At 36.8% G+C, this 11,683-nt stretch overlaps 1 protein-coding gene across 1 annotated transcript in view; it reads right to left on the bottom strand.

The window, feature by feature from the left end:
* Positions 1-1,721: 1,721 nt before the first annotated feature.
* LOC106915934 (short transient receptor potential channel 4-like) overlaps positions 1,722-11,683 on the bottom strand; it is a 28,327-nt gene continuing 18,365 nt past the window's right edge. The window contains exons 7-15 of the mRNA XM_014983891.2: positions 8,453-8,798; positions 7,735-7,874; positions 7,440-7,640; positions 7,236-7,357; positions 6,647-6,842; positions 6,341-6,535; positions 5,721-5,762; positions 5,307-5,396; positions 1,722-4,494 (exon numbers count right to left, since the gene is read on the bottom strand). Coding sequence (XP_014839377.2) covers positions 3,847-4,494; positions 5,307-5,396; positions 5,721-5,762; positions 6,341-6,535; positions 6,647-6,842; positions 7,236-7,357; positions 7,440-7,640; positions 7,735-7,874; positions 8,453-8,798 — 1,980 coding nt within the window. The 3' untranslated portion in view covers positions 1,722-3,846. The remainder of the gene's footprint in view (positions 4,495-5,306; positions 5,397-5,720; positions 5,763-6,340; positions 6,536-6,646; positions 6,843-7,235; positions 7,358-7,439; positions 7,641-7,734; positions 7,875-8,452; positions 8,799-11,683) is intronic.

Genomic DNA, 11,683 nt, shown 5'->3' with positions numbered 1-11,683 from the left:
CATGAGGACTCAATGATTTTGTTTCCTTTTTAGAAAATTAATAACTGTTTTTTGTTTTAACTTCAGTCCTAGTTTGATTCAGCTGATTGTGAAACTGACAGCCCGCACATCTTGTATTATATATCTCCCCCTAGTGGTCAGGATTAGTCAATACTCTGAGACAAGTGCCTTTGAAAATGGTACAAACACACTTTATGTTGCAAATAGTTATATATTGTACTGGTAAAGATTGCCTGTTCTTTCTTTCTTTTCTCTCTCTGTCTCTCTCTCTCTGTCTATATATATATATATATATATATATATATATATATATATATATATATATATATATATATATATATATATATATATATATCAGTCCAGAAATGTGCAGTTCTAGGCACAGCCAAGATACTGCGCAGAACCCTCAAGCTCCCAGGCCTCTGGTAGAGGACCCGAGCTCAGAGGATGAAAGAGACCACCCACGGAGGGTGAGAGGGGAATTTTTTTTTTTTATTTTTTTTTTTTATATATATATATATATATGTGATTGCCAAACTCCACTAAAAACATTGATAACTCTCTCATGCACCTTCATTTATACATTCATCCAAACACAAATACACTTTTGTTTGCAATTAAATGTTTGTTGGGTGGTTTCCACGCACTTGTTCTACTTGTGAGTGCACATATACTCGACACATGCATTTTATCATCTTCGGTTTATGATTATGACCAACTTTAGTTTCTTGTACCAGCTACTGCCATACTGCTACTGCCATTAGTTGCTACCTGCCATAAATCCCGGAAGTTACACGACAAAAAAACAAGATGGCGTCTAGGGCTTAGAGCACTTAAATAGATGAAGGAGACAATTGGACTGAACCAACAGTTCCTGCTGGAGAGGGGCGGGGTGGGGAGGGATGTGTAATTTCTTTAGGTAAACCAGCTTTTGTATTTAACAAATATGTGTATCTAAAGTTCTGATTACCTTCTTTATCAACAAACGTATTTTATCTTATGCTTATTTTATCAACAAACTTAACAGTACTGGATTGTTTCTTGTAGTTAGTATATTGTGTTCAGTTACCCATATTTTGTTGTACTGGTCTGATCTGCCATTACATTTTCAATGGTGTGCCACTTCTTTGTTAGGTCAGCTATATTTTGATTGTGTAGCCAGTTGGTTTGGTTTGTTCATGTTTGTTCCTGAGTTCAGTCTTGCTGCTTTGACCATTTTTAAACTCAAGCCATTACATATACTAAATTACCAAGTGCATTAGATATATTGCACTTAATAACCTTCACTGTTCCTAACAGTTCAGTATGTTATTCAGATTTTAATTTTTTTTTTATGTTTTACTTTGTGTTCCCACTTACATCAGCTTGCTGTTCAGACTCCTGAATTTTATTCACTGTGAGGAGAGTTTTTTTTTTTTTTTTTCTGTTTCTAAACCTCAACTTGTATGTGTCAAGTTGAACTTAAAATTATATTGTTTGAGAGGGTTCAAGCACAGGGCTCTTTTTGGTTTACCATAAAATATCAAATTTACATTGCCTTATTTGATATCAGCAATATTCACCTATATTTAGAACAATTATCAATTTTACAGCTGTAATTCAGGAAACTAACTTTTAGATTAAAATTCTAAGTTTGGTTCAAAGGAAAACCCGAGTTTAATCCTATCTGAGAGAATATTACATCAGCGCTCTGAGCTTAGTGATTAGTACAATGAAAAAGGTTTTAATTTACAATGTTTGCAAATATGCATTTATTCATTTTTTGATATTTTGCATTTAAGCATTTGCACATCTGTGAGTAAAACCCAGGTAATCAGGCAGTGCTCACCATTTGCATCAACGTAATACATCAATCATCAATCATCTTTAAAAATACCTCATAAAGTGTCTTAATTTGTTTACAGTAAAGTAAATAAAGTAATTTATTACAGAAAGCAACAGAAAAAAAAAAACACACAAAAAGTTTATGGCAATTATCTGCAGATATCCACACACTTGAAGTAGTTTATTGTCTACACTAAAAGTGACTGAAACCTGGGATTTCTGCTGGCTTTTTCATCATGCTAAAAAAAATGGTAGCAACACAATTGTGCCAATGACTTGCAGTTTGCTAAAATCCAATTTTAGAGACTTTGCTCAAAGTCATTTCTGTCTTCATTGATCCTAAAGCTAAAATGCCAAATTGCCACAAATTGCCATTAAAACACAGCCACATGTAAGGAGTTTTAAAGTGCAAGATGATTTCAATTGCAGGAATTGGACAATAAAGATAATTTAAAGGAAAACAAAAGTTAGATTTCTCAAACAGAAAAACTGCACACATACATAAAAACAACTGAACAGTCACAGAATCAGAATATGTATATGTTCATTTTATTTTGAATTTATTCTGATTTCTTTTAAATGGTTTCCATTCATTTTAACTAACAGCACATCTTAGAAAGATATCCTATCAAAAACAACAAGTTACTTCTCTGTTAAAGAGATGAGACATGGAAAGTGTGTAGTCAGAAATAGCTCATAGGCTGTGTTCACATTTTGTATGTTCTACATGAGAGAATATTCCCCGTCAGAACAACATGAATAACAATCCAAGGTTTTTGCATAGAAAAACACTGACAGAATCTGTGCATGATGAGAGCTTGACACATCTGTGAAAGACTGAATGTCGCTTTAAATTGTGTAAAGTGCACAAAGAGACGGGGTAAGGCAGAAAGTCAGGTTGAAAACAACACATCTATTGCTCTAGTGAGATAAGGATGCAGGGAGGTAAAGTGGTGTAAAGATAAAAGGAAAAGAGGTAGAGAGATTGTTTAAATAGAGGGCTAACAAGATAGTTTGAACAAAATACACATTTCTGATAACGATAAGTAAAATAAAGAAGGAGTAACAGGGAATAGTGTGTTTTGAGGGAATAATTATTTTTCGATCATCTTTGAGGGAGAGATAAGATGAAACGATCATATCGGCATGTTAATCCTCGGTCACCTTTGCTGCATTTCCTCTGCTGATCTAAATCACTTAACCTAAAAGCTGTTCCAAATCTCCAACAATCAAACTAATCATTAGTTTAACAACAACTGGAGAACGTACTCTGTAAAAGTCATGGCAAGCATTCCTGTCCCAAAACCTGTCCTGATTGTCAGTCCTTTTGTCTTCAGAACAATGTGGCCTGTAGTTCTGATAAGTGTCTTGCAAAAATATTCATACTCCCTGATATTTATTTACATTTTGTGTTGCAACCACAAACATCTATTTCTGTTTTGACTGTTTAGATGGTATACCACAACAATGATAAAAAACCATTGATGTATGTTCAGTTTTGATTTAATCTGGCCAAAGAAACTTTCACATGTTTACTGGGTTCCCTGCATGACTTTTTACAAAACCTTAAATAGGAGTTTTTATTACTTTCTCTCCACAATGGTTTTTATTCCTGTTGCTTTTCCTTAACCCTTGTGCGTACGAGGACTGAGGCAAACGTAGAGGACTGTGGCAAATGATGCAAATTTTACGTGTGTGGGGTCGGTTGGACCCCATTTCTAGACACAAGGGTTAAAGGCCAGATTTGTAAAGTGCATGACAAACAGCTATTCTGTCAAATTATTATCCCACCTGGTCTGTGGATCTTCTCATCTCCTCTCAGCTAGTTCTCTGAATATATACCGTGTAGTATGCTGATGTCTGAAGACAGCCATTTCCACTCAAATTTATTTAGGGGTATTAGAGAAAAAGAAACCTACATACAAATGCTCATCACTTCACGATTGGTGGGTGTTGGTTTGTGACTGCAACATGAAATAAGTTAAAGGACAGGAATGTTTTTGCAAGGCACTTCATGCATCTTCATATATCATGGTTCCTTTCTTGTGGAGCTAGATTTTTTTTCTCTTCTTCAGGTTGTTTATCTTCACATTCAAGGCTTCTGTTAATGTTTAGCTCTTCTTTATTCTCTGGAAACTCTGCGTCCGATTTATTCACCAGCAGTTCTCCTTCAGCCTTGGCTGTAACCTCCTTACTCTCCTTTTCTGTGTCTGAACCCCCTGACTCTCCTGCCTCCTCTGACAGAGAGTACATCTCTCTCAGAACCTCGCCTGACCCTGATGGGACTTCTTTACCACTCCAGTGGCGTTTTTGAAACACACTAAAGTCACTAATATCTTTGGAGCAGTTTCTCCACTGGCTTGACGGTTCACTGCAACCCTCATCTGACGCCAAGAGTCCGTTAGGGAGACCGTTGGATGCTTCAGGAGGCCTGGGTGAAGCAAGAGAGCTGGCTTGTTTGAGGATGGATGCAGTGATCTTGAATCGGTTGAGCTTGCCTTTTGCCTGGCTGGCCGGAAGGCCAGGGGAAATTTTGAGCGAGGAATTTGGATAAGCAAGACTGGATTCCAGTGAACTGGAACTGGCCATCGCGCCCTGTAGAGCAGGCTTTCCCGTCTTCATCATGCCCATCACCTCATAACGGAAGCTGGAAATATCTTGTTTCAGCTCCTGAGAGAGCAAAGAAAAAGTCACTCTGAAATAACTAATGCATATCTTTAGTTATTTGTTACAGTGGTTATAGAAAACTGTCTTGGGAAATATTATTTTAAAAAGAGTTTCAAAGAACCCCGACATCGTCCTTAATACTAATGATCTAGATACCTAGATACCAGTGATCTTTCTTTTTTGTTTATAAAAATAAGCCAGACATTTTTTAAAAATACTAATCATATGACATACAGTTTGCTACCTATTTATTAGTTTTAGTTAATCAAACTACCTTCTTAAAAACAAACATCCTCTTGCACATGCAATGCTGTCAGACAAACGTATATATATATATATATATATATATATATATATATATATATATATATATTTTTTTTTTTTTTTTTTTTTTTTTCATAGAAATCTGTCTGCCCTTCATAAAAACTGCAAATTTTGTTCTAACTCAGTCCAGTCTAAGCACTTAGTGCTTCCTGTAAATATTTGTGCATATATGGTAGTACATATGTGACTATCTCTTGCAGATAGATCAGGAGATTAGTTGCTATGTCTTTATTGCTAATTAGGTCATAACAAAAACAAATGATGCGATGGAGCAACAGTAGATTTGTCAGAGAGAACCAAAATAGTACTGCTGTGTGTCAGGTAAACAATTGTCTGCAAAATATGCCATAAATTACCGCTCTCAGTCTGACAAGCAATTTATCTAAGTAGATTTGACTCTACCAGGGATGGAAAACGTTTGATCTGCTATAGATAGAAGTACTGAAAATAACTGCTTATGGTTATTTATAATCAGTGGGACCTGATCATACCTTGAAGTTGTCTTCAGTCAGGCCCTCCTCTGTCTTAGCATCTCTGATCATTGCAGCCACATAACGTTTTACCAGGTTCCTCAATACCTCCTAAAACGAGAGGAAAAGGCTTCATCAAAGTGTGAGAGAGGAAAAGTTATACACAGAAAGTAAAATCTATCCATAGCAACATTTTCTATGCAGATGCTGTCACGACCCCCTGCGGATGTGGGCAAATAGGAAATCCTTGGCAGAGAATGATGATAAATAACCTGCTGGCTGTAATTGCCAGTCCTGCTGAATGTGACAGTGTGTGCTCAGATTGAAATCGGATGTGCAGAAAGGACGCTAAGGGGCAGAACAAGTTTCCTGAATGCACACAAACAACCCTGCAATTCACGGTATTCAGCTTGACTTAAGAGATATTGTTTTTACCTGATATTGATGGTTTATCCTCACGTTTTCCGCAGCCCGTCTCTACATGGACATCAGAAACATTCATGTTCAATAAGAAAAAGCAAAGGAAAATAAAATAAATCTAATCTGGGTAGTCGTCATAACATTACAGTTTTAAATGAGTACTTCTTTAACTTTACAAGATGCCTCTCTATGACTGCGTTAAAATGGTGATGAAACAAAATATTATAACATTAAACCTAATTTTACCTGCAAAGGAGGAAAGGCAATGCAAGAAGTGAAAGGCATCTTACTGCTTTCTCTTCAACATCTTATTTTTTTGTGTGTTTTGTTTCATTATTGATTTGTAAATGTTTGTTGTTCACTTTAATCTGCCGGAAGAAGTATGGAGTGGTGGGGTGTTGGGATTGGATATGTAGCAAAGGTGTGTAGACAAATCCTGGTTTACCATGTCAAAGACTAATAACCTCCATGTACGAGGTAACCAGTGTACTGCAATGTCTCCTGATTCAAATACCTAAACTGTGTTTTCTTCACAAATAATGTTTAACAACAATCATCTTTACATAAACATGTATTGAGAAGTGCAGGTTATTTGATGGTGAAAGGATGCCATCATGTCCGGCATACCAACTTACTCCAAGAGTTCCAAAGGTTTCGGTTCTCTTGGACTGAGTCCTCTTGCACACTTGTCTCTTGATCCAACACACGAGGTACCAGAATGTTTTGGGGCTCGGAATAATGTTGAAAGGGGCGGGAACCGTGGCGCCCTCCTCAAAGTAACTCATCCACAACTTTGTTCTTGCGAACTTCCACTCAATGTCTGCATGGTCCTACAATCAGATTTAAGTATATAAAAAAAAATAAAATAAAATAAAAACAAACATATACTGGGGTGAGTATTGTGATATTTTTCTTTTACATATATCATGTCATGTACTCACAGCAATGTGCTGGTAAGAGTTATTCATCATGGCTATCAGCATGTTGAGGAGCACCACCAGGGAAATGATGTTGTACGTCCCAAACATGGTGGCGCCAACGAATTCTGTAAACTGGTGGTCTGGATCCACGTTGGTTACATAGAGGCTGATTAGTCCAAAGATAGACCAGAAAAGGGATTGCAGGGTCTCAAACAACCTGTAAGACATTTGGAAATGCTCAATTTTCTTTGCAAAATAGCTTGCTGTTCAAGGAGAATAGATGGAAAGAATCTGTGATCATCAATTTCAAAACCCATCAATGTTTTTCATATTGATTTAGGCCTGGACTTTGATCACTAACATGAAGATGCTCAGTCAAAATAATATTGTTGGTATGTGTCTACTTTGAACTTTGGGACCGTAATATGCTGTAACAGGTAGTGCATAATGCAGAGTCATTTTTAAGAAATTATTTAATAACTTAAGCAGCAGTATTTTCTCTTAGCAACAGAAAGCATTTCACATATTTTCATCTCGGTAACAGTTTACACAAGAAAAAGTCATTTTCTGTAACACTTTTTTTCACAGCATCACACATGCAGTAACTCACGTGGAGAAAGCATTGTTCTGCTCTACACAGCGGATGCCCTTGCATTTTCCTTTCTCTTCTGAAGCTTTTGTCTCATAGTAAAAGTACAGCTGGTTGAGCCCGTTAGCGAAGGCCAGAAGAACCTGAAGAAAGAGCAAATGTCAAATGTTCTGTCTACATCTACTGCAGACCTCCTGTTTGTCTGGAAGCATTTGTTGAGTTTACCAGACAGTAAATAAAAAGGAACTTCAGGATATCCAGCAGCATCCGGCCGAGTGAGATCTGCAGAGGCCCCAGATGGGAATTAGCTGTGAAGAGGGAGATGAGGCGCAGGGAACTGAATATGTTTGCAATGGCAAACACTGCCTCAGCTACTAAAGTGGGGTGCCACATTTCCCACTGGTTCCTGGGTTTAGTACCACTGTACTAAATAGGGAAGAAGAAAGGATGGAATATGAAGTGAAGCACAAAAGATAACACACCCTCACAGTTCTACTGCCATTCATAGACAAATCATTACCTTAGTGTAGGCTACAATCTTGAGGGATATAGTGGCCAGGTAAAGAGAGTTCATGACAAAGTCCATCAGGTTCCACCAGTCATGGACATAGTCCTGGAAACCACCATCCCACATTTGCTTGATCTCTGCCCAAATAAATCCTAGGAAAAGACATAAAATTGACAAAATATCTGATTAGATACGTTGCTTCACAAAAGTATTCATATCCCTTTAGTTCTTATCATCTTACCACATTACAACCTAAACCTCGAAGAAAACGTCTTGTAGTTTTACGCGTTGAATCAATATAAAGTTGTTTTAAAGAAAGAACTTGCAAAGGATTATGTCCATTTGTATTCAACCCCATTTACTCTGATTTGTTTAAATCATGAGTGTCCAGCTCCAGTCCTCGAAAGTCAGTTTCATGCCAGTTTTAGACGCATCTCTGCTACAACACAGCCAATTCAAATGGGCCATTTGAATTGGGCCAATTCAAAATAGCTCAGTGGCTGAGCTATTTTGTGAGGAAGAATAGGCCAAAATAAGGACCCAGAAGACCTGGAACCATAATTAGAGTCATAGCTGCTTCCACAATCAAAGTCACTGAAATTTTATTTTGTAGTCATACAAATTAGTTCAAAGGGCACTGAGTCAAAAACAAACATAAGGTTGGTTGTTGGTTGGTTGTTTTAGTGTCACAGTGCTTAAGCACAAAGTGATCATTCTATATTATACTCACCCAGCACCCATGGTAGTATCATCCACTCTACAGTGGTCGGCGGAGGACCCTGTCGGTCCTGCCTGTCTTGTTCTGTAGTGACAATATGCTGGGAGGCAAGCAGCAGCAGGAACAGAAAGGTCAGGTACGATGAAGTGTGGCAGATAAACTTGATGAAGGGCTTGCGGATGAAGTGGCCATAGCGACTCTTGGGTGCGATGAGGTAACAAAGGGCAAAAACAGGGTAGAGGAGGCCAATAAAGACACAGGTGATGAATTTTCCTGCCCAGTGGCGCCGCCTCCACCCGGGAAACTCATCATACCACCTCGAGGCCAGGAGCTGCTGACAGTTTGGCTGAGCCACGAACTAACACAAATGAGAAAGGAGGAGAGGGTTATGAGAATTAAATTTAAGATTTCTTTGTTCTCATTTACAGACATGAAAAATTGTCTAAATAGTAAGTGTGAGTGAAGTGAAAACAGTGAAGTGCTGGTCATCCACATTCAAATTTTAAAATGTTGCACTATTTAGATAAATGAAGCTCTAATCTCTACTTTCTGTAAATATAATCTCTACTCACAGAAGTGGATGTACTCATCCACAGGAACATACAATATTTATTTTTTTTCAAAGGCTAAAAAATATGTCAGTTTCTTTTGTTTACTTGGTTGTTGTGTAGCAATGCCTTAAACACATGACTACAAAGTAAAAGATTTGAAATTAAATGTCTTCTAGATATGGGTTTAAATCAGAAACAAAAGGTACTGCATGTGTCTTACATGGGCTAAAATACATATATGCAAGCATTTATATAGATGCATACAATATTATAAAATAGTATGCTGGGTATTTATATCAAAGTGTTGACAAACCCTGGTGGTTTCCAATTCATTAATTCTGCAGCTTTGTTTCCATGGGAACCACAGACCCCCTTATCTGTGTTGGGGCATGAGGCTTATGTTCCTCTGCTTCAGCAACAATACTGGTGCAAACCATGACACGGAAAGGGAGAAATGGTGTTCGAGAGCACACTAATTTTATGAACAAATGAGACTATATGGAGTCTACAGTAAGACAAATTTTAAGATGAAAAGAAATGTAAAAAAAAAAAAGAAGGAAAGACCAGCTGGTTTCTTTTAATCACACATCTCCTTTTACATAAGTCACATAAAAAGCTTATTAACTTGCACCCAAAGAGGTAGCTGACTCTTGTAATGAAGACCTTTAGGTCAGAGAGTTATTAAATAAAATTGTGTACTGCATCTTTAAAAACAGCTGTATTTCTTCTGAATTAAACACTATGGTAAGTGTCAGTGGCAAAAGTGATATTTGAAAAGTGATATGGTTGATTTTCAGATGCTTAGACATTTTCATAAGTCTCAAGTCTATAATCACGTAGTCTGCCAATAGCACTGCACAGCTGCACTTTGTATATTAAAATAATCTACCATTAACCTGATTTTTTTTTAACTAAAACTGTAACATGAAAACTATGTTTAAGGGAAAAATAGAAGACATACATGAATACTTGTTTTAAGTGCTTTGTTGCTAAATTTCTTGCAAAAAGGGAAAAGATGTTTCCTACAATATATTTTGTTCTTAAACAAAATGAAGGAATTTAATACAGAACTCAGTTTGACAGTTGATGTGTGGCCATGAGGAACATGTTTTTTTAATGAATAATTAACGTCCCTGATTGGCTAATAAATGTTACACAACCCTAAACAGAAAAAAATCTCTACAATTCTAAGTTTGACTGCAAATGCTTGCTCACTGAAAAAAAAAAAAAAAAAAAGGAGACGGTATAAATCAGCTATCAACTCCTTCAATGTTTCTGTCATGAAACATTAAACAGCAGCCATAAATGCCCCACAAAACATTACCATAGCAATCAGTTATCTACATACACTTCAACAATTTAGAGAGGACAACAACCATTTAGTGGAATTAAAAGTACACTTACTTGCACTTTTAGCTCCACTTACATAAGAGCTCAAGTCTGAATTGAGTCTAGAGTCTTCAGAGAACAAGTTTGAGCCAGGAAAACGTAGACGTCAGAATTGACTTGGACTTAAATGCAATTCCACAGTGTAAGCTGCAGGCTGCAGTTAGCATGTCAGACTTAGGTGTATCGATTCTTGCCAATTTCTGACAAGTGTGTTTCAGATTGTAGATAGACAAGGAAATTGCCCAAGGTAGATTTTATGTAGATTGATATAATCAATGATTTGATCCAACTATATCAACCTGAAATGATTCAGCAAACAGTAATCATACCATGAATGGAGGACATTTTGAATAGAGAGAGAACTACTTTCCATTTCAGCTCTAAAAATCTTCTGTCCCCAAAAAGTCTAAACAAGGCAAACATCAATGTGATAGCAACCTTTCTTTTGCCTGTCACAGTCACTTAGAAAGGCTTGCTGCAGTAAAGTGCCATATTTGCCTGAGGTGGCTGTTTCGCACAACTCAAGTCCAGTTGGAAAACCGCCTCTTCACAAAGCACCTCTCGACTGTCGCCTGTCTGTAAGTGCTCACAAAAAAAGTGCTTTTGCTGTGTAAGTGCAGATGCTTTCAACTTAGTGAGGACAGGTTTACCTGCAGCTCTCCAGACATAGTCTGTCTAAACCTTCTTACTTCACTTTAAAAGACAAACAGTGAAAATAACTTTTATTTATTTATTTCCAAAGATCTATTACAGAGATGTAGGTGAAGGCCAGGTGTATTCATTTCGGAAACCAACAGGCATAATTTTGTATAAATAAGTTATTATTATGAAATATATTTTTGTTAAAATTAAAATGTACATGCTTCAGTTTCTTCATGCTTTTTGGAGTTGCATGTCTTAAAGGGGGAGTATTGTGTAAATTCAACTATTCTGAGTATGAAATGGCTCTATGTGCATGGGAAGTACATAATAATCCTACTTTATTAGATCAAGGATATTTTGGTCACTGTGAAAATGAGTAAAAAATGCATCTGGAAACATTTTAGAATTGACCATTTTAGGAACATTTTCTAGTTCAAACACAAAACGACACTTCAGTATGAATTCATTGGTGGGGACTCAGAGTCCACACTCTATAAAGCTGAAATTAGTGTGAATCTTCACATTTCTTTCTCCTTTTCTCTCCATCAAGGCTTTTGTTCACTGCGACTCAACAAGATTTGCTTTGTAAAACTCTTCAGGCTAAATTACTTATACATTTCTAAGATTAAATTTTATAATTACTAAACGCACATTCTGTTTC

The sequence above is a fragment of the Poecilia mexicana genome, unplaced genomic scaffold (assembly GCF_051168715.1).
Source record: "Poecilia mexicana isolate PSO_F unplaced genomic scaffold, ASM5116871v1 scaffold_14, whole genome shotgun sequence".
NCBI lineage: Eukaryota > Metazoa > Chordata > Actinopteri > Cyprinodontiformes > Poeciliidae > Poecilia > Poecilia mexicana.
Note: the sequence above shows the minus strand (reverse complement) of the source record. Positions and strands in the feature narration are given on the sequence as shown.